This window comes from Peromyscus californicus, unplaced genomic scaffold (genome assembly GCF_007827085.1).
Source record: "Peromyscus californicus insignis strain IS unplaced genomic scaffold, ASM782708v3 Scaffold_9__1_contigs__length_137607984, whole genome shotgun sequence".
Lineage (NCBI taxonomy): Eukaryota > Metazoa > Chordata > Mammalia > Rodentia > Cricetidae > Peromyscus > Peromyscus californicus.
Window position 1 is genome coordinate 65,123,927 of NW_026294617.1, and position 23,558 is coordinate 65,147,484.

Sequence of the window (23,558 nt, forward strand, 5' to 3'; positions counted from 1 at the left end):
ATAATGCCTGGATGTAAAGGGGATTTGCTGAGGCAGAATTACCCAGAAGCCATTCTGAGTCACCCAAGAGCTTTTTGTGAAGCATTAGGTTTATGATGGTCATTCCAGAAGAAGAAAAAGCCGGCTCCATTCTCCTTAAATGTCTCCTTCCTTGACAGACTTAAGGGTGGAGTACACACTCTTGACAAGTTGTTCTAAGCCGGTGTGTGATGGGGAGAGGACGTGGAAAGGGCTAAGATATCCCCCAAATGGTTTAAAGCTGCTGTGGCCTCAGCTGCCAGGGGAACCGCTGCCTCGGGAAAAGCTAACAGCAGAAATGACTCGAGGTTTGCAGCGAACTGTACTGTCCCGGGCCAGTGACTTGAAGTGGCATGTGCAAGAACAGCTGCCCTGCGATAAAGCATTTCATGAACATGGCAAGCCCGACAGCCATCTCTGCAAACACCCAGCTGCTAATTAGCAACCGAACTAGACTGCCCTTCAGTGAGAACTGGAACATAGTCATGTTTAACATCATGCCTGTGACATGCTCCACCATGCTGGCCAGACTTCCCTTCTGAAGTAACCTGGGGTACACCAATCCGGAATGGGTAGCCACATTACAACTTCAGACCTCTAAATGGAGCTGGAAGCAAGCTCACGTGATTACTGCAGGGATGCAAACGACTGGCTGCCCCGACTAGACAACCCCAGACATTCACAGATCCAGTTTCTAGCTTCGATTCACGTGACAACACCCCACCTCAAGATGTCTTAGTGGGCTGAAAACCAACAACCACATCTAACCTAAATACAAGCCACTTGGTGAGGACCTGCTGCTGAGGACTGCAGAGCACTGTATGGAGACCATGTCACACCACAGATATCACTCCACCCTTGGGATGTCACCGCACTTTCCATAACCATGTTAAACCAAATGGGGGCCATCTTCCAGTGGCTCCATCAGAGAAAGGAAAGGTTTAATGATCAAACCACCTTTAATTAGTTCTTCCTGCAACTGTACTCCAGAGCTGGGAGACTGGAATTCATCCCAGGAAACTATTTTAGACTGAATTCTACACTGGATTTTCTTTGTTCAGATTTTTCAAAATCAATTTTAACTATCCCAGTGTGCTCGTGTATTTTGAACCATAAAATTCACTCAGTCTAGACCTTAAATCAGACCTTGAATTATGGATCCAGGTTAATGTTGTGATGTTCCAGGAACCCTCTTCTCCCTGTCCCTGCTGAGGTCCATCGGGCTAGACACAGCGACGCCAGTCCAAGGTCTGTGCCAAACAGTAGTGTCTACTGCTGCTCCTCCAGCATGGCAGCTGGTGACACCTGTCACAGGAAGAGAACACAGTCCCTGGACCATATTTTAGACATGTCAGATACCTTTAAAATTTCTCTCCCAAAGAGAGAGACAGAGACAGACGGGGTGGGGGTGGGGTTCAACCTGTGAACTTAGGACTAAAATAACCTACCTTGAGACTCTTACTTTCCCACAAAGAGCTCCTGTCATCACCTGTCTGCCTAGAGCAGTGTTCACTCTTCAGATCATCGGGACTTGCTCTCTGTCTATAGCTCAGATTTGCTCTGGGCATGTCCACACCATTCCTGACTACTTAGCTCAACTGCATGGGCCTTGAGGTGCTCGATGCTCTATTCCCAGATCAGTTTTCTGACTTCCGTTTTGTAAAACTCTGAGCACAGCCCTCTTAGGGAAGTCTGTAAGCATTCAGAAACAAACAGAGTTAGAGAAGAGCCAAGTGAGTTTGCTACCAACATCCCACCCCAGGGAATCTGATTTCCAGACCCTTCCCCCTTAACCTACGTCTACGTCAGTACCTTGGGGTGGGGTGGGGAAGAACAACACACAGTCAGTCACTCTTCCCCAACAAGTACCTTCCACAAAGGGGACTCTGGGGTGTATCATAAATTAATAAATATGTAGAAAAGGTAGAGCGTATAGCCAAGTAGCAGCATGCTTGCTTAGCATATTTTTTTTTTAAAGGAAGAAGAAAAAAGAAATAAGGACTTGAGAAGAATCAATACCGATACTGATGGGCCTAAAACCACAAAGCTAAAGAACTCCATTTGCAGATACAGCTTCAGCATTCCATGGCGTGGCAAACACAGATAACCAGACAAAGTGGGGTTGGAAGGAGTAACAGTTCCTCTAGCTGTTCCTCTCTCTAACTGAAGCTACTCTCCTTTTCAATGGAGACTTGAGGGCACTCATCAGGAAGGCAAGAGCAAGCCAATTCACTGTGCCTTCCCCGTGCTGGCTGCTGCACCATGGCTAGGCAAAGTGCTTTTCAGGACAAATGTAAAGTCAGCAATGTTCCATGAACAGGTATCAGGGATCCTTGTTTAGCCTATGAGACACTGCTAGGCTGGCTCCTAAAGCTCACCCAGCCCTGGCCAGATCTCCAGGGCATTTGTCTCATGGTCTGGCTCTCTAGCTTCCTCAATCCAAAGCTGCTTCAAGACCCTACAAAGACCCCTCAGCTCTGCAATGCCCTCCTGTACCAGGACCTGAATGACATACTAGCATTCCTGAGGTACAACCAATGGAACTGGTGTCACCCTTGGGGCTCAGCAGAGATGCCCACAAAGAACAGAGCTGGGCCTAGCATCCCTCCATTGGGGAGCCTCCACCTTCTCACTTCAGAGCTGGGTCTGAACATAAGGGGACTTTAATAATCATAAATACCAGTTGTTTGTGGCCTCGTTTTTCCTGACTTCTTCCCTGTCTTTGTCTGGCTCTGGCTGAAGTGTGACCATGCTGCTAGGAGCAGGCTGGCAAGTAGCCAGAGTCACCAGTACATCTCCACTGGCGTATCCTCCACAACTGGATACTAGACATACACCATGGCCATGAAGAGGGAGTCACCAGTAGGCACCTGGCTTTACAAGCTCCCTGGGACCCGTATGCATTTCATCCCAGCCGCCAACATGAGCTGAACAGTGCTCACTTCTCTACAAAGTGCAGCCTATTAGCAAAAGAGAATAACACCCAGTGTTTTTACAAGTTGCCGTCAGCATAATTTTATCTTTTGTACCCATTCCAAACTCTGCCCACCCCCCACAAAAAACATCCTCTATGGCTTCACAAGTTAACGTTTCTTTTCATAAAACATCTAAACAATAAGGGTTGGGGTTTTTTGCATAAGTATATGATACCACACTTTGTTCATCTGATCAAATGCCTAAGATCCAAAGTTTGCATAGGTATGCGTCATTTTGTGCAAATCTTCCTAAATTAAGGCAGTCTTGGGTTTGGGTTGTGTTCCAGTGACTAGAGCAAGCTCTCAAGCTGCAGCGGGAAGAAACTCCCCACATTCCAAATCCTTGCCGTGGGAATTTTCGGGCAGACAGCCGGGGCCGGGGGATTCTCCCACAACATAAGGCAATACGTGCGGAGAGAGTGCAAGTCCTAGAGTAAAGTCATAGCGGCAGATGATGTGTGCCTGTGCGGCAGGCGGGGCTCCACATTGTTCTCGCAGGTTACAGAGGGTAGAGGCTAACGGGCATGTGCAGACAGCTGTGGAGGAGCTTCCTTGAGGCTGCTGAAAAGCTGACCCCCCCACCACAGATGTGCAGAGGTCACAGAACCTCAGTGTGTGCTCGGTGCTGTCTGAGCTACAAGCTGAATGATCCACTCCAAGGGATGGAAGGAAGAGCAACTACAGATCATGTGGAGAGGAAAAACTGGGCAGAAAGACCCACCAAGGGGACCGCCAGCCCAGAGATTTACATTCTGTATAACAAGGGGAGACCTGGCTGGAGAGAGGAGATGCACGCAAAAACCCTCCCTACAAATCAAGTATTGTCAGGAAGTATCAAAGTAGACAGTTTTTGATAAGCAGCTTTGCATTTAACATTCAGTCAAGACACTATAACCTTATAAAACCGAATCTCTATTAAAATAGTAGTATAAAAAGCTAACAGCAGGAGTCCTCGAAGTCCCCCAGGATCTTGTAACACAGAATTGAGTGTTCTTGAGCCAAGGCTGCCAGCTCCTTCAGGAACTCTGGGAATAGAGCAGCAGCCAGCATGGTGTTCTTCACTGGCAGAGGCAGGTTTGGGGGTGCCCCAGGCACCTTGGCTCTGTGGCTCAAGAAGGGCTGAAGCACTCGTGGAGGGCCATCCACAAAGGTCTTGTCACCTTCTGTCCTGGAGACCTCTTGAATGGGATCTGAAAGCAGAAAAACGGTAGTCCTGAAACTCTTAAATAACAAGTGTATGGGAGAGGGGCAAGCACTTTAGTGGAGGGACTAGTCCTGGGTGCAGTTCCTCAGCTGTCTAGATCCTGAAGACAGCCTTCAAGTGCTCCATGACCAGGTTGTCCAGCAGATAACAGCTAGCACTCAGCTTCTAATACAGGACTGTTAGCCTAAAACTCTACACAGGGAACCTCATACATAGCTGTGGCAAGACTCCAGGGTTGACAAACTCCCAGCCAGACACTGTGCTGGCACCCTGAAGTCCTGGCTATTTGTGAGGCCAAAGAAGAAGGACCATGTGATCAGCATGGGCAACAAAGCAAAACCCTGATTGGATGGATGGATGGGTAGGTAAGTGGGTGGGTGGGTAGGTGGGTGGGTGGGTGGATGGATGGATGGATAGATAGATATAAATAGATATAGACAGACAGATTAGATATAAATAGATATAGACAGATTAGATAGATATATAGATAGATATAGACAGACAGATTAGATAGATAGATAGATAGATAGATAGATAGATATAGACAGACAGATTAGATAGATAGATAGATAGATAGATAGATAGATAGATAGATAGATATAGATATAGATATAGACAGACAGATTAGATAGACAGACAGACAGACAAGAGGCAGACTTCCAACAGTACCTGCTACCACTAGTGTCAGCTGAGTGGAGACTGGGCTCATGGGAAATTTACCAAGGACACCTGTGGCCCTTCTGCCCTCCTAACACCCCAGTGTGTGTGTGTGTGGGGGGGGGGGGAGTCCTGGTCACCAGGTGCAGCTCCTTAAGCTCTTGTATTCTGCAGCTGTTGCTATGACCTCCAGGGCTTCCCAGAAACCCCAGCTCCTCCTGGCTGGGTCCTGCACCTTCAAAACACAAGGGTGAGAGATTCCTCCAGATCACCAGAAATAATGGCGAGGACCAGACTAAGAATCTCATGCAGCCATCAGGATCCAGTGGTAACAAAGGCTGGGAAGCCAGCGTTTATAGAGCATTGCTAGAGGCTTGCTTCCCCGTTTCAGTAACACAAGTCTGAGATGACAGAGCCCAAGTTCTAACATATCTAACTGATTTGCTTTTTTAGACCATATCAGCCCTACTAATTAAAATGGTCCAATATCCCTGACTCTTTAATTCCTGGGCTCTCCAACCTTCATATATTTTGTAGGAATTATTTATGCCACCTTCTGCCCCCTACCCAAATGATCTCATTACTCCTTCTGAATCTCTATATTCCAGCTCTTCATTATTTTGGCTGCTTTTTAGAATTCAGCCCCATTTTTCAACACTTTTCAGAGTGTTGCTTAACGACAGCACTAAAAATGCTTGACATTTATAGTACTTTCCACATCTCACTACGATAGTCTTCAGTGTTAAAAAAAATCCTCCGCTCTGCTGCTTTAAATATCCTTTTGGATTAAAGCTTATCACAGTTCATGTCACAGAGAACTAGAGAAGTTGAAAAGATGTCCCCCACTACCCCTACCAGAAATTCTTCCTCACATGCCCTGACAGGAGATGAACAAGAGTGGGAACAATGTTGAGGTCCACAGGGCAGCCTTGGCAACCCCTTCCACGCTGCTCCTCAGGCACAGTAGCTCTCCCTCAGGCCATCAAAGCTTACTGATGAAGCTGGCCTGGATCCCACTGGGGATCGGGACACTTGCAGGCTTCCTGCTCAGACCAGAGTCTATGTTGTGTCTCTGCTCACTATCTGGAACTCCATCTCCACATTTCTGTTCACCTACATCTGCCTAAGCTTCAGAGGCTCTAAGAGCAGATTCTGTCGCCTCCTGGCTCGGTTACTCCAGGCAAGTGGCTCCACCTCTCTGTACTTCCGCTTCCACTGACCTGTCAAAAGTTCCTGGGATGACTTAAGGATCCAGTGAGTCACTGGGTGTCAAGTACACAGGGGCCATAGACTGCATACGGAGTTCTTCAGCTGCCACTAACCTCCCACAGCTTGTGCGGTTCCTGCTCCACAGCCCCTCAAGTCCCTCCCTGCCCTGGTTCCTGCCCCATGTACTAGAGGCGTGCATAGTTTTTCAGCCACACACTGCTTGTTTACCTGTGCTGTACTTAGTGTCGCCAAGGGTCAAACCCACCCGAGAACGTGTCTCACAGCCTCTGGCCAGTCTGTTCCTGAGGACCAAAAATGCTTTGCACCAAGTGTGATCCACATTTCTTCACACTCCTGCTCCTCTCCAGAGTGCCTCACATTCCTCGTTTCCAGCTTTCTCTTTCAAACTCGCCCCTCCTCTAAACCAGGCTTTTTGTGGGTGTGTACATAGCATGACTTGTGAATTAGAAGTGTCACTGCTAAGGTTTATCTGCCCCGTTTGAATCCAAGAATCTTTGCTCACGAGGCAGAAGAGTAGCAAAGGAGTCTAGAAACTTGCAGGGACATCCTTCGGGCGGTTCCCACAGTTACTGGGGTGGACCTGAGCTGGCTTGCCACCAGGGAACGGCCTTTCAGTGTGTCACAGTAAGCAGACCTGAGTGATCACCTGGCCTGGCTCACCAGGTCAGTTTCCTTCTCTATAAAACGGGCCGCCATCTCGAATCAGAGGGCCACCCTTCTACAATCAGAGCTCGGTTAGAGGCTCTGAGTGTAAGTCAGAGCCCAGCACTATTGTTGCACAGTTTTAAAGTATTTATGTGGGCTGGCTTTCCCTTCCTTTCCTTCCTTCCTTCCTTCCTTCCTTCCTTCCTTCCTTCCTTCCTTCCTTCCTTCCTTCCTTCTTTCCTTCCTTCCTTCCTTCCTTCTTTACTCCTTCCTTCCTTCCTCCTTCCCTCCCTCCCTCCCTACCTCCCTTCCTTTCTTTTTTTTAAGCTGAAAAAGGACCTAACCCTCAGTAGGCAATGATCTGCTCTGTGTAGCCGGCACAGGCAGTCCTCTGCTTCCCTGTCGTGAGAGCAGTGGTGGTCTTCACTGCTGCTGTTGGAAGCATCCGTGAGGAGGCTGGCCTTTCTGAGGGGACACCACGAAGTGAAGGCTGTGCAGAAGCTAAATGGTGGGCAGCTCTGGCTGCTGAATATAAAAAGGGCCCGACGAGCATGCCCACACCCAAAGGGAGCAGCAGGAGAAGGAAGTGTCAGTCAACATCAGGACCAGGGCTGGGTTCTGAAATGGTGCCCGGGGTCTGAACAGCTGCTGTGGAAGGTGTTCAAGATTGACTCAGAGGACTTCAGAAGCTGGGCAGCGAAAACGTTCTGTTCATCTGGCATCAGGGCTGGGCAAAGGGCGTGGCACTCAGAACTGGAGACCCAGATATGTGGCCCTGCACTTGATTCTCACCATGACCTGCTCCAGCCCTGTGAGAACAGGACCCATTTGCGGCAATCATATCACAAGGACATCAGAAGCCAGCTCTCTGTTCTTGGTGACAGAAAGCTATCTCACTGTGATTTGGGTTTCTGGTTACAGTGGAGAGTGTCACTTGGCTAACTTAAAAGCAGTTAGAAAGTTAGTCTGAATAACTCTACGCTGACTGCTTTTATGCCAACTTGACACAAGGTAGAGTCACTTTGGAAGAGCGGACCCCAACTGAGAAAATGCCCTCACCCGATTTGCCTGTGGTACATTTTCTTGATTATGATAAATGGGGGAGGGCCCGGTTCACTGTGGTAGTGCCATCCCTGGGCTGGTGGTCCTGGCTGTTATAAGAAAGCAAACAGAGAAAGCCATGAGGAACAAGGCAGTGAGCGGCACCCCTGCATGGCTTCTGCATCGTTTCCCATCTCCAGGTTCCTGCCTTGACTTCCTGTGATGGTGGGCTGGGACCTGGAAGTGCAACTGAAACAAACCCTTTCCTCTCCAAATTGCTTTTGGTCATGGTGCTTCATCACAGCAACAGAAAGTAACTAAGACAAACCAATTAAAGGGAAAGTTTTCTTTCTCAAGAGAAGCTTCCTACAAATCAAGTCCCCCGAGTGTCGGGGTCCTACAAGCATTGATACCAGCTGACTAATGTGAGGACTTCTGTGGTAAGAAGTTCTTGGGCACATATCCCCTAACCACAGCTGCCAAACAAGGTGATCCAGGGCCAAGCCAGGGTTCAAGTGATGCCCACCCTGCCCACTCCACATATGCTGGCTACGGTTCACTGTAGTGTCTCCTGAGGATGCACACATTTGTGCTTGTGCGTGTGTGCGTGCATGTGTGTGTGTGTGTGTGTGTGTGTGTGTGTGTGTGTGTGTGTGTGCGTGTGCATGCATGCACCCCCTTGCCTCTGTGAATGAGGTTGGATACTCTCAGATAGTTGAGCCTCAGCCCTCTGGCTGACTACCCTGAGCAGGCCGTACTAGTTTTGTGTGTGAAGATGGAGCCAGTGTAACCTGCTCTGTCCACTTCACAGTGCTGTTCAACAACAGAAGTTGACTGTCCAGGAAAGCACCTTACAAACTATAAAATACAAATGAAGCGAGGAGACTGAGCCACTTCTGTCTCGTGGACGGTGTGTGGCTGCCATTCTTGACAACTCTTCCCACTTAGAACACCGAGAGGCTTGCTTCAGCCAGCCCCAGGCGGCAGACTTGACCTTGAGTGAGCTCTCAGCCTGAGCCTCAGGTGCTTGCTACATTCCCGCTCTCACTCCCAGAGCTCCCCAGCTAGGTGTGTTGCTAGCCTGAACTAACCTGCTAAGTGGTGAGAAACATCCTACCACCCTACTCGATAGGCAAAGATGTGTGGGCCATCCTAGACATCCCGCGATGGCCCACGTGAGTGGGTCCAGGCCAAAGCGGCCAAGCTGGCTGGGGTCAGGGCACACACACACCCCAAGCCCACCTGTACATGCATTCGTACACAATCGGAGACAGCCATGATTGAAGCCACCAAGCTCTGGCAGTGACAGACACAAAGGCAAATGAGGCACCTTCTCTCACAGGGTGAACAGCAGCACAAGCTCCCTCAGGAGCAGCAGAGCTCACAGATCAGTGGCCCGTGTGGCTGAGAGGCCTCAGGGTCTCAATTCCACCTTCCCACCCAACGCAGCTCTCCTTCCCTCCCTCAACCACCTGCCTTCACTTTTCAAAGTCCCACAAGTAAAACCCTGACCCACCATTTTACCAGTGGTACCTCGGCAACTTTCTTTTGAAATCTGCTACCGTACCCCAGGAGCTCACCACAACCAGAGTTCTTGCTGTGGCCAGAAAGTACCTTAGAGGTGAACAGATCCTTCCTTTAAAAGTCAAGGGAAGGGTAGAGAATGCTGCTGAGTGGTACAGCATGTGCTTAACCTGCTGGGGGCCCTGGGTTTCATCCATAGCCCCATCTCCAGACATAGCTAGAGACATTGAGACCCAGTGAAGCAAAGTGACCAAGATCAGAGAGCAAACACAGAGAGACACGATCCAGTGGCTGCACACAGTTCCAGATTCTTTTCAGTTTCTTTTAATGGTGTGAATTTCTCCCAGAGTTATGTTTCTGCCTCTCATTCCCAGCCTTGTTCCTGGCCACTTGCCTTAGCCCTTAGGCCCAAGTCTCCTCATTGCTTACCTGCCCCATGGAAACCTTGTTCCACACCTGGACAACTGTGGTAAAGCCAGAGCAATATTGGACATTGGCTCGTTTGTGTTCACCAGGGCCCATGTCACAGCTCAGAAGACAATGGACATCAGATTTGTCTAACCAGAACCAAAACAAGGCCAAGCAGCAGTGCTCACTAGGCCTAGGGGCCAGCAGGGGCATTCTGTCAGGAATCAGGCTGAGGGCAATCCTCACTTCTCATCCTAACTAACAGCGTCCACCTCCTAGAGTCCTAAAGCGTGTGTGTGTGTGTGTGTGTGTGTGTGTGTGTGTGTGTGTGTGTGTGTGTGTGTGTGTGTGTGGTGTGCGCACGCAAGATGCTCTGAAAATATAATAAAGAGAACAGATGGCATCTGCAGGGCAGAGATGGCCGAAAGATGGTTCCAGGAGTCCACATAATGCCTCTCTGTGGTCCACAGGTGCTGTGATTTACTGGAGTTTAAGACCATCTCACACATCAGCTCCTTCCCTGAACCACCTCAGCAAGGAAAATGAATGGCCAGCCAGAGCCTCTGTGGAGGCCAGGAAGCCCTTCCTTCAGATCTGAGAAGAGGCTGTTCTAAGATGGACACAAATAAAAATATTCTTTGATGCTCCTAGGGTCCAGATGCCAAGCAATGTCTGCCAACGCAACCCAGAATGTGGGGGAGTGGGACCAGACTGGGAAGGACACAGTGGGGAAAGCTTCCTGACCTTTGGTGAGTGCCACAGGGGTCACATCAGACATGTCCACCCGGAAGAGCAGGTACTGCTGGGCTTGGATGAGGAGCCCTGGGAAGTCCCTCTCCATGGAAGCGAACTGCTCAATCTTGTTTTTCACAGACGCGAGGACCTGTCAAAAACCACATGAATGATGCTATTGCTCTACAGCAAAAGTCTACTGTTACCAATACATCTTTTGGGTCCAGCCCTCATTACGGGGACTGTTATGGTATCAGACGCCTGCTCATTTTTAACTGCCTGTGTGGTCCTGGTAAGGTACCCTCAAAACATCAAACTAAATGAAGATTTGAAGTTTGTCTAGAATAATCACCACAACCAGCTTAATAGAACAGGGAAGGAAAGCAAATTAATTGGATGTGGGATTTTGAAAACTAACAAAACCATGAGAGGAAGGAAAAGAGAAAAGGAACGGGCGTGGCTGTAATATACCTGGTAGAGAGAGCGGACGCTGGGCTGGAAGACCATGTTGGTGTTGAGGAGGAAGGAGCGCAGGAGCGGCTGGGGGTAGCTGGCCAGCTGGGTGATGATGCCAATGAGAAGCAAGTTGACATGCAGGGAGTTCTCCAGCATGTTCTCCAGCTTTGACAGGACCACACTGATGAATGGACCTACAGGGAGGACACACAGTGTCAGGGCTGGCTGGCCATGTGGGACCTTCTTACAGCTGCAGAGTCACTGGGGCCACAGTCACAAACCACACGCAGGACAGATATCTGCTTCTCCACGTGAGTGAGAGCTAACACCCTGACTCTTCAGCCACCTTCAATACTTTGAAAGCTAGAAAGGACTTTGAAAAGCTCAGACACTAAATACTTTTTAAAGATTAAAGTTGCTTCTCTACACTGGTTCTTCATCCCTTGATTCTGTCAGTGTTCAAAATCTGCAATTCACTATCTCTTGGTGCTGTGGACTACATGCAGATGTAAGAGGCCACCGAAAGTGTCACAGCAACAAGTCTTCGTGGAGAGTACCACACATGTTTGAGCAATGTTTAACATGTGACCAGGGACTGTCTATCCTATCCACACACCTGAGAGAGGCTCTGCCTCAGTAAGTGCCACAATGCGGAGGAGTGGGAAAGGGGAGACCAGGTGAATGGAGAGGCCCTGGACGGAGGCCTGGTGATGCCTCGCAACACGGTATCCACATTTTCTATTTCAGACCAGAGAGAAAGAAGGGATCAGTCTCAGGAAATGTGGTCCAGTGTGACATAGGGGTTTCAAAATGCCAAGCCGTATGATTACAAAAGCAGTTCATAAAAAATATATATATTAGCAAAAGGAAGCTGTTTCTGCTTCACATTGGTAACAAGTTAATATGGTTTATGTGTTGGTTTACTGAGGGCAAAGAAAACAAAAAAAAATAATAAATCTGGAATTAATAAAATTCCTTGGAGATGTGTTAAATTTTTACCATAAAAGTGTTCCATTAAGCAAGATCGATGAGACTTCTCTATTTCCCCCAGTGGAGCTGTTGATGATGCCACTAAGCCCAGGCATATTTATAAGACACGCACATAACCCTTGACAGATAAACACGCCTTATGAAGACTTCACCACCATTAGCGAGTGTGACACAAACACACTTCATCTCCAGATGTTTCATGCAGAAGTCTGCCAGCAGCAAAGGGCAAAATCCCTTATAAGGACTCAAGCTCTCTGGGAAATGAGAGCACACAACTATGCTGAGCACTGACATGGGTGGGCAATGCAGTGATCCTGTGTCAGGATCTCTAAGAGGCCCTGAGTGGTACGATCCCTTCACAGGCCATACCATCCCTGGGAAGGGTTAGCAGAACTCTTCACCCACTCTCTATGCTGACTGGGTGATGAACCCTAAGGGGATTGATGAGCCTTGGAGAATCTTGCCAAACAAACGTGGAAGTCTACCAAACGTACCCAGAAATCCCACAGACTGGAATGTTGGTTTGAAAGCAACTAATGATTGTCCCTTTAAGAACTGCAGAAATGTCCCTGGGGTTCTTAAGTCACCACAGTACAGTTGTCTTCCTGATTGCCTTCCTTACCCTCTTCTACTCTGGGCCTATTTTCCCCATCTCTCATCTGTCACACCCTCACTCCACCCCCAGGTGCTGACATCTCTGCTTCCTTATCTGTTTCCTTCCATACCAAAAAAAGTCTGTTTAGTAAAGACATAATCAAGTAGGTTGAACCTTCAACAAAACATGTTCCTAATGTACTTTCCCTGAGCCCAGAGTATTCTTGTCTGCATCTAGCCACCCTACCTACAGACGTGAATACTGCTGGCCATCAGTGACTAGAGTGGACATGTATAGTCCATCACTACTACAAGGGGGATTGAAATAGCTCATCTCCCACGCAAGGTGGAGAATAAGGTTAAAAGTGACAGTGCATTAAGTCAAGGACAGGAGACTGCCACTGTCACCCACCAATGATGCTAACTATACATTCGTAGGCATGGGCAATAACAATCTATACATTAAACTCCGAATCCTGACTTTATTCTTAGCTGGTTTCTAGCACATCAAAGGAAGCTGCTTAGCAAAAAGCAGTTGCCAGGGGAACCGTAAGCATCTGAAAATCAGAAGACTGCACTACTCTCAGAAAGTCACAGGAAACGTTGGAAGTGGAGGGTGAATATTTTCTGCTCTATTCCTGGGAGGACAATAAGCTCCTCACCTGCTAGTTTAGATTGTGAATGTCCCCCAAAGGCCATGTATTTACTGAAGGCTGGTCCCCTTCGCGGCACTATAAGAAGGTGGCGGAACATTAGAAAGTGAAGCCTAGAAGAAGGCAATTGGGTCACTAGGGGCATGCCTTGAGGAGGCTAATGGGATCCTGATATTCCTTGTTCTTTTTTGCTCCCATGATACCATGAGATGGGAGGCTCCTGGGCACATTCTACACACCATAGGACCAAAGGCAATGGGGCTGAGTGAATGGACTGAGTCCTCTGAAACAGTGATCCAAAATAGAGGCGATGACCTCAGACATCTTATCACAGCCCCACAAAGCTGAGGAACAGAACACCCACAGAATAGCTAAATCTTCAGAAAGCCCTCACTGCCCCTCCTGCCCCAGCATTCATTTCTTGCCTTTCAAATGCTCAGTCCCTGGTCTATATTGAGTCTGTTCCCTGCATTTCTCAATTCTGAAACAAAGTTGTCATTGATTCTGTAAGTCAGCTCTGTTCACAAATCCAACCTTGGAAACATCTAAATGTTCACCTTCACTTCCACCTCTGCATCTCTGCCTTAGACACAGTCCTTTCACATCCTGTCTGGACTCTAGCAACAATCTTTCTATTTTAACGAGATTAAAATGATATACATACATACATACATACATAAACACATGCATCTTTATACAGTATAAAGGTGTAAAGTGAAAAACAGACCACCTTCTAGAAGAAACCCTTATTACAGATTCTAGTATACTATAGAAACATTGTATGTATACGATAAAGTAATATCTGAATTATTATTGAAAACATTTATTAAGTACATCTTAGACAGAAATCAGAGTTCCAAGTACTTTTCCTGTACTGATTCACTTGATAAAATTAACCTAGGAGGTATGTTAATTATTTATCCCATTTAAAGATAAGGCAGAATGCTAAATACACACAACTGGGAAATAATGGAGTCAGATTTTCAATTTGGACCATCTGTTTGCAGGGCTGTTAACCAGCATATTACCTTGATTCCTAGGTGTGTGTGTGTGTGTGTGTGTGTGTGTGTGTGTGTGTGTGTATACATTGATGGATGGATGGATGGATGTGTGGATGGATGTGTGGATGGATGAGTGGATGGATGGATGGATGTGTGGATGGATGGATGGGTGGATGGATATGTGGATGGATGGATGTGTGGATGGATGTGTGGATGGATGGATGGATGTGTGGATGGATGGGTGGATGGATGGATGGATGGATGGATGGATGGGTGAACGTGTGGCACCGAAGTATGAGTCTGGCACAGAAGTTGTGGAAATGGCTCTAGAAAAAATTCCCAGGTCAAGCAAGGGCACATATTGCATATTCTGAAGCAATAACAGGTCTCCCACTTGTTCTTCCTGCTACCACCTCTCCCCAACCCAACCTTTCCACAGCACTCCAACTTTAATGCTTGTCCAGGAGTACAAGGTCCCCCTTCTTCATCTTGGCCCAGACTCTCTACAAGCAGACATCAACTACTCCTGGGCTTCCTCTCCCACCTTTGCCCTATGAGACCATACTCTTCACTTCCATTCACACTGCCAGCTTAAAGTCAGCCATTTCCTTCTGGGGGAAGGAGGGAGGCTCCCAAGACTTAAAAGCTAACTAAAGTTAGGAGGCTCAGAAAACTCATGAACCTGCAAGACTCATGAGGCCTCTCCTCAATGTTCCACGGGCAGTTAGAGACTGCTGGGGGTGGGGGAGACTCTGGTATAGCTGCCTGCAAGTTGTGCAGGGACCTCTGGGGATGCAGCTTGTGAGTCACCGCCCATGCTGGGACGGGCTTCTCAAGGATGCAGCTTCCTTTGAGTCACCCATGCTCTTGTATGTACCCCTTCATACACACTCATGTAAGGAGCCCCAACAAACTCCACTGTTCAACACTCTAACTTGGATAGACTGGTTTCTTGTCTGCTCTTAGTGCCCTGTCTAGGGTAAACAGACATTTAATCATGTGTCCCCAGGAAAAGTCTCACAACCCTGTCTCCCTCTTCCACTCACCACCAGAGCCCTGTTGTGTGGCACTCACCCTCCCTCCACTGGGCTCTCTTTCCACCTGGAACACATCCCATTTCCAACCATTTTGCACTTTTGTCTTTAGGTCCTATACATAGAGCTTGCCGAATATCATAGGATCAATAAAAATTGTCATATTCATAAATAAATGAAATTTAAAAAGTGGAATACTATGATACTTCTACGAAGCAAATTCACCTCAACAGAATTAATTTCTGCTGGTGATTGTGTGGAGAAAGGGAAGGTGAGCTACCACCTCAGCCCATACTTGGAAGTTTGGAAACAACAGAACTCACACATGGAAAGATGTTTCCTGACACCGTGTACAAGTTCCAAAAAGAGGAAGGGGAAAGGCAAGATCTTCGGTACAGTGAGCCATGTGCACCAAGGAACCTACATTTTACCAGCTCACGGGTGAAGACACACACGTGACGGATGTTAGTGATATGGTGGTGTTTTTTCTATGCTTTTCCCCTAAGCTGTACTTCCTCCCCCAATTTACATACTTCCCAGGGACGGAAGCTGGCACCCTAAAATGGCAGCCTTCTTTAGCCAGGACTTAGACCTGATGTCCCACAAAAAGGTTGCAGGACATGGTTGGGACTTCTTCCTGTTGGGTGTGTCAAGAGGACAGGCAGCTGACATGGGCCCCTTTCCCTCACTTGGCTCCCCAACTCTGTCCCTTCCCCATCAACTGGAAACCTAAGATGATCTAATCCTTTTAACTTATGATTGACTAACTGGCTCAATTTTAATTAAAACTTGTTCACACTGAAATGCTATCTCAGCTAGAAGCTCAAGCCTGATAATTGTGGAATTAAAAGCTTTCTCCCTGTTTAAATACATCTTCAGGCATCAGTAAATAAATGAATAAGTATTGGGGGAGAAGGGTGGGGAGCCCCCTTGAAATCCTACCAGATCTCTGTGACTGGGCTAGAAGGCAATCTTTTTTTTTTTTTTCCATCTGTCTATGGGGATCCTGGAAGGTGGATAGCAATGTCCTTTCTACCTCAGTCTGTCCTCGCGGGGGCTGTGGGGACATGAAGACACCAAAGCCCCATGCCTGGTAAGTGTTAAGAGCCAGGATACACCCAGAGGGTGACTCCAAGGCCATTGTCTGTCCCTCTGTGTCACGAGCTTCTTCCAGCACTCCTGTTTGCTATCAAACGTCATCCAGCCTTCCCTGGGCACACTGAGTGCTTAGGTGTGGGAATTCCCTCTGTGTGTGTAGATTCAGACTTTCCTGCTTAACAGTTACTGATGGTTTCTATTGTACTTCCTCGGCTGATGCGCTCATTTCAGACCCTGTCTTAGCCCTCTGCCTTACACAGATTCTCCCTGTTGCTGGCAGTGTTCTCGCTGAAACACATACATTTGGGAAAGTGGTTAGTATATGTGGATCTAGTCTTATTTTGAAGTGTTAAGTCTTTCCTTTAGGGCGAAAGCCCAACTAATGGCAGTGGCCTTCTTCTCACCCAACCGTCATCCTGCAAGTGTTTCAAGCATGATGTCACTTCTTGGCTACTGGGGACAGACCATAGAACAAACACATCACCATCATGGAGCACACCCTCTAACAGCAAAATATATTTGTTTTAACAATACACATACGAGTAAGTGCTAAGGAGAAAAATAAATTAGATTCAAGGAAAAGCAGCTTTAAAAAACGACTCGATTCTTGTGTGGTCAATCAGACCTATGACTTTATCAGGAACATCGGGAGAAGATAAGACAGAAGACAACGTAAAGCTTGACTTGCCAACCAAACACATCCATCACAGTAGGAATGGAAAACAAGACTGCCCCTTCACTCCCTGCAAAGATATTTCACTCCTGCGGGGCGGCAGTGGCGCACGCCTTTAATCCCAGCACTCGGGGAGGCAGAGGCAGGCGGATCTCTGTGAGTTCGAGGCCAGCCTGGGCTACAGAATGAGTTCCAGGAAAGGAGCAAAGCTACACAGAGAAACCCTGTCTCGGAAAACCCAAATAAATAAATAAATTAGTTAATTAACTACATTTTTTAAAAAAGGTATTTCACTCCTGTCAGGTAGACGGACATGCCATACCCTCACCGTTCTCACTCTCCTCTTACCACAGCACAAGCGGAAACCACGACTTAGGCTGTCACCTGTGAACGGGGTGCTTTGAGTCCTCACGGGATGGCGACTGGTGAAGGCCGCGTCCTCTCTGACACCAAATGGGGACGGCACGGTGTCCACAGCAGGAGCCTCTGCCATGAGGGAGTCGAAGTCCTCCTCTTCCTCTTCTCCGCCTTCTTCTCGCCTCTCTTCCTGGTTTGCAAGCAGCAGGGGGTCCGAGGAGGGGATGCTCTGGTCCAGCAGGCCCTCAGTGCCGGAACCCAGCTCTTGAATGATTTGGTCGTACTGTGCAATGAAATCTTCACTCTCTGAGTCGGCAACGGGCAGGTCTGACTGGACTTCCGCCTCAAATGCAGGGGCTGTCAACTCCGAGTTTGATTCCAAGGCGGCATCAGGCTCACTCTCTTGCTTGGCTTCTGAGAACATGTTCTGACACAGGTCTGAACTCTCCCTGCTGGGTCGTGCCTCTGCCTCAGGATCAGGGCTAAAGAGAGGTCCGTTGCTCATGGGCGGACTCTGGGCTTCAGGCTGGTCCTGGGGCTGGGCCTCAGCTGGTGGGTCAGCCATGTCTCCCTGTGGCTCCCTGGTGTCCTCAGAGTCCTTCTCAGCACACAGCCTGTATACCATCACGTCATCCTGGAAGTCTGACTCTTCTATGTAGGACCCTTTGAAGAGGAGGATGGCGTTCTTCTTCATCTCTTGGATGTGTTTGGGGGGCTCCACGGGTGCCGGTGGGGCTGGAGTCTCCCCATCGTCATAAGGCCCAGGAGAGCCCACGTCAGCTCCAGATGAGATACCAGTGTCGTAGCTGTCATCCCATTCCAGCTCTGACTGGTTCTTGTCCTTCGTCTGCCCTGCTGTCCTGGTGTGCTGCTGAGGGAGTCTGGCCTCTGGCTGGCCTGGACTTGCTCGGCTCTCCTCTGGCAGACTCTGCAGAAAGGTCTCAGGGTCAGGTGAGTCCCCGTCATAGAGGGCTGACCACACTCTGCAGTCCCTCATGCAGTGGAGAATGTTGGTGTGGGCCTCCCACAGATACTGCAGGTAGCTGATGTCCAGGGCCTTCCCATACTCCACAATGCAGGCTGCCGGCGCAGGAGGGGAAGGAGGGCCGGGTGGAGGAGATGGGCAGGGCGCTTCTGGCGGCGGCTGTTCCTCGGGCCCTGTGCAGGGACAAACGGCCATCAGGAAGAGAGGTGGGGATGAGTCGGGGGCTTGCTATCAGTTTAGGTCGGCAGTGGCTAGTTACATTATCTCTGATAATAAACGCTGAATTAAGAGGGAAAGACAGTGACAGACACTCCACCCTCAAGAAGATATAAGACCAAAATGGCCAGGTGCGGGCTACAGAAACTGTTAGGTAATGCTGTGAGGTAACTAGACAGCCGGAGAGGCCTATGAGGATGGTCCCCTGCTTCATGGTCAGCTTTGGAGCCCACTTCCCATCTCCTGGCAACACCAGAAAGGTAAGCGCCCGCTTGTTCACTCCTCAGGCCTCCTGGTCAAAAAAATTAAATGCCTCCAGGAGGAGACATGAAATCAGAGCTTTACATACATACTACTGTTTGCTCCCTGAAGAGTTAATCTAGCTGGGGCTGTCAATCATCTGGCCTTGAGTCCACCCTACAGGAAAGCTGGTTCACCTGAAGATATGCTAGGAAGATGGGAAGAATAATTATCCTCTTAAAGAGATAATGCACTCACCCCTCCCAGAAACCGCTCCCTCATGCAGCCTCTTACAGAGCCTCTGCTATGGAGCCTTCCAGGTTTTCTGAATTACTCAGAAAACTAACTTTCCTTCTTTTCTCTTTTTCTTTTGGATACTGGCCAGAAACCTAGGCACACCCTCACTCTTCCTCTAAAGACCACCCCACCCCTGTGCCATACACTGCGTGTAGCTGGTGCTCATCGACTGCAGGGTCTCCCTGCTTTCTGGGACCCTAACCGAAAGGGCATGAGGCATGGCCTCTCTCTTCCTCTTCCCCATCTCCCTCTTCCCACCATCTGCCAAGACTTATAGTTGCCTGTCCGTGTGTTTCTCCCTCAAATTCTAATAAAATTGTCTTTGAGTTTCCTTCGGAGTCCATTTCTAAATTCATTTATTAACAAGATGAGGGACCCGAATGGAGGGGATCCTGACTTCTCTGGTGACAATGTTAGTCATCAGAGAAACAAGAGCTGATGAGGGCCACTCTCCAGGACAAGGGGATGACAAGCAGTGCTCCTAATGTGGTGCTTGCCACAGGATGTAATAATTTTAAAGTATTTTGGTTTTGATAATAAAGTGGAAGGCTAATGACTCATGAGTTTGAGAACCAAGTTTTCTAGTAGAAAAATCCTGGGTTTCTAGAAAAGGCAATTAACTCATTGTACCTTGTTGGCAATAATCAGGATGCTGATGCATATCAGACGGTCTCCTGAAGCCAAGTCACTATCAATCACAACAGTCATTTCAACCTGAGAAGGTGTCATGTGTTTAAAGGTGACTGACTTCATGTTATAAGTTCCAACATCAGAACTGAAATAGTTGTGAAAACGCCTGTATTTACATTTGTAATTTCCTCGAAAATGAAATGTCTAGAAAAAAACCTCAGACTTGGAGGGAAACATGCTGTCCACCATTCCCTAAGTATCTACAGTACTGTAAGTGCTTTATCACTGGCATGGAAATTAATAATCCTATATGATAGATACGGTTTTCCCCACTTGCTCACAGATAGAAGAACATCCGCCCCTAGCTGTGGCAGGGCCATGGATGATTCGAGTGCTGGCCCCCTCTAGACCCTTTCCACACTCTGGTGCCACATCTTTGTGAGCTCTGTGCCCCTTGGTAATGCATTAGGCTTGAGCCTTTAGGAGGATGCACACAGTCCAGTTTACCTCAGACACATGCCTCATTGTTTACCAGTCTACTGTCAGAGGCCGGTGCTGCTTCTCTTACACACTTTACAGAAAAAGACATCAAACTACTCCTAGAAATAGTTCCTGAGCAGTGGCTACGTGCCGGGCAAGCCTCCTAAGAGCTCTGTGTGCCTGAACTCACCTATCCTTGGGGCAGTCCTTTGGGGAAGGTACTATTTCACAGAAAAGAGGAAAGGCTAACCGCTGCACAGCAATCCTGCCAGCTAGCTAGGTGTCCCCAGTAGGACACACATCTGTGGTAACTCCAGAGGCAGGATATGGAACAAACATGGAGCATGGGAATCAGAGAAGTTGCCAGTGCCATAACCATGACCGAGTCGATCCCCCCAAGTCTGTTTCCTCATCTGCAAATGATAGCACTACTTACTCTCTTCACATCCTTAAATGTGACTGCACGGAGAAAGCAGCGGACAAGTTTTGGAAAGTCATTTTTAATTTGAATTTTGGAAATTAAAAAGCAGGTCTGTCTTGGTTATAGACCGAACACTTGTAACTCATTTTGTTTTAGAAGACGTGTTAATACGTATTTTCACATTTGGACTTGGAAGACACCACTAAAAGGGACATATAAAATAAAAATCTGTGGAAATGACTAGGTGAAGGCAGGTGCTTTGGTGAACACTAACTACAGGCTCTACAACTCCTTCTGCAGCAGAAAAAGCTCCAGCTACTCCTTCACCCTGTGGTTATCTTGTCTACCCAGAGAGACACACCAGGCCGAGAGAGGGATTCGGCATCACGTTTAAAGACCATCCTAACATGCTCCCACCTGAAGCATCATGCATGCACTTTGACCAGAGGATGTAATCCCTTTCTTGGTTCCCAAGTGTCAGAGTGATGCCACTGGCACAGCAGACGGGCGTCAAGGCAAGCAGCTTGGCCGCGGACATGGAGTAACAGTCTCTTTCCTTCACAGCCCACCTTTGACTCAGCATCATGTGATTGCAGGGGATCAGATACCTGGAATGACAAAGAGCCAGCGTTCAATGTCTCTAGAATGCCCTAAAACACTGTCACGAATGACGCCATAAAATACAACTGGAACCAGCCATGAGCGGGCAGACTCATCTCCCCCCAATCAGGACACCTGGCACACTGGCCACTGGTTATTCACTCCCTTGCTTAAAAGCCTGCCAAGGGCTTCTTCCTTCTGACAGAACTGTTCTCTTCAGCACATTTCTCATCCTCTCCAATACCCTCTCATGTCCCTCTTTACCCTACGCCTTTAAACCCACTGCAGACTCCATCCGGAGTGAGGCTTCCCCCTTCTCCACCTGACAGTTCCTTGTCGTGGAAGCACCACATTCTCTGGGGAGGCTTCCCAGCTCCTTTCTCCAAGGCACAGCAGCCCTTCTCTCCCTCTACTGTGTGTACGTGGAAGCATTATTATTCTCGCATCATGAATATTTCTAATCTACCTCCTCGACATGCGTGCTACCAGAGCAAGGACTGCTTCATCAATAGTTTCGTCTTTGGATTCCTAAAACTCTGGCCCACGATAGGCACTCAGCGGAGGTGGCAAACCCCTCCACAGCCTCTTCTGTTCTCTGGGACAGGAGGGAAAATGGCGCCTGACAGTTCAGTGGGGAGCGCTGGACCCTGCCGTGCAGGTCGGCTGATGATTGAAAGCATCTTTGTATTAACATGAACCCGGAGAAGAGAAGATCCCATCATCTGTTTCAGACACACCTGAGCACACCACCGAGCTCTGTGGGCAGAACGGGTGAGTTGATTGGCTGCCCATTCTGAAGGCAAACACCGCACCAGTCAGTTCAACAAGGATGGACCACGTGGTTGAAGGACCTGAGGCCAGAGACAATTTCACAGTAGCCTAAGCCCCCATCTGAGCAACCACAACCTTTCGGTAAACCAGAATGTTTCTGAATTCCCATTTCGGCTCCTGAGGAAGAGGCAGCACAGAGGAAAACAAGCTGTGATTAAGGATCCCCTGAAAGAGATGAGAAGCACAGCTCACAGGGTATGTCTAGGGGCTTATAATCATGGACTGGTCCCCACATCTCCCGTTGATCCCGATGAAGAAACTTGTTTGTTCTAATGGCCCATCTGCGGCAAGGAGCTTGAGTCAAGGAGAGAAACATTCAATGCCCTTGATCCATTCGAAGTGGTCACTTCAAGAGCACTCTCCGGGTATGAAACACAAACTTGCCGCTCTCCCCAAATCAAGCCATTTCTTGAGTCCTTTAAATTCCTAGTGTAGCTAGGTAATAGGGTCTTGTCTTTCCTCACTCCCTCCACCCTCATGGACACACACACTGTTTCTAAGAGCCAGATTTATCCATCAGTCACCTCTGGTGTGATGGCATCCACATCTAAGCTGTTTCTTGAAAGCAACAAGAACAGAGAGGAGCAGAGTGGGAGGGAAGCACAGGGAAGGAGACGGGTCTGTCCAGACACCTTGGACACCTGGGTCTGAACTGTACAGGACCAAGGATGGATGGCACAGGCGGAAAATAAAGACACCCCTTCTCCTGAGGGCTCTGTGAACTGAGACGCCTTAGTAATCCGGGGGACAAGGGGAGAGAGGCATTCCCCACCTCTGTCTGAACACAGGCCAGCTGGAACTCAGAGACCATCACAGCTAATCCAGCTGCCCAGCACCTCAGGGCAGTTGAGGATGGGGGCAACCGGGGGGCAGCTGGGTGGAAGGCAGGCACAGGCAGCCAGGGGCCAGGACATAATGGAAGTGAAACAGCTCCTAGAAAAAGGGCCAGAGCAAGGGCAGATACCACAGCAGACACCACGTGAAAATGGTGGTTCGAGAAAGACATGTTCATGAATGTACATAAGAGCTCTGGCTTGGGGAGGTGATGGCTGCTGCTTCCCAGAGGGCCAAGGGCTGATATGAGATGACAAGGACGGAGGCAAGGCAAGGCATCCCATAGCACTGATGGGAGCCCTTCTGTTCCAGGCTGGCCAGGTCTACAGCAATGCAGGTCACATGGGACTTACTGTACCCGCACGTGGATCATTAACTATTCACAGAATCAACAGCTTCAGTGTTTTCATGGACTGCACGAACTCGATGCCTGTTTGCAGCTCAACCCAGTCGTGTTTCATGACTTAAATTGATACACATGCTTCTACTCTTTGTTTGAAGTATTAAACAAAAATGGGGCACTGGATCAAAGCTAATAAAGCTATTTATCAAATACCACCCAGTAGATAGCTTGAAATTATTTTAGAAGAAAGAGTTGACAATGTGCGACTTTAAAAATACCTGTTCTCAGCACAAGCTAAGAATGTCCTCTTCTGCAAATGGAGGGAGATGCCTGTTGGTTAAAGCAGGGGTTCTATGGGACGGAAATGGGGACAGGCACCCCAGTGAACGAC

At 48.4% G+C, this 23,558-nt stretch overlaps 1 protein-coding gene across 3 annotated transcripts in view; it reads right to left on the bottom strand.

The window, feature by feature from the left end:
- Positions 1-3,884: 3,884 nt before the first annotated feature.
- Positions 3,885-23,558, bottom strand: part of Fhip1a (FHF complex subunit HOOK interacting protein 1A) — a 236,684-nt gene continuing 217,010 nt past the window's right edge. For all 3 annotated transcript variants that reach the window (XM_052730252.1, XM_052730251.1, XM_052730250.1), the window contains 5 exons: positions 20,977-21,167; positions 17,318-18,448; positions 10,906-11,084; positions 10,447-10,585; positions 3,885-4,183 (listed from right to left, as the gene is read on the bottom strand). In XM_052730252.1, the coding sequence (XP_052586212.1) occupies positions 3,930-4,183; positions 10,447-10,585; positions 10,906-11,084; positions 17,318-18,448; positions 20,977-21,167 (1,894 nt within the window). In that variant the 3' untranslated portion in view covers positions 3,885-3,929. The remainder of the gene's footprint in view (positions 4,184-10,446; positions 10,586-10,905; positions 11,085-17,317; positions 18,449-20,976; positions 21,168-23,558) is intronic.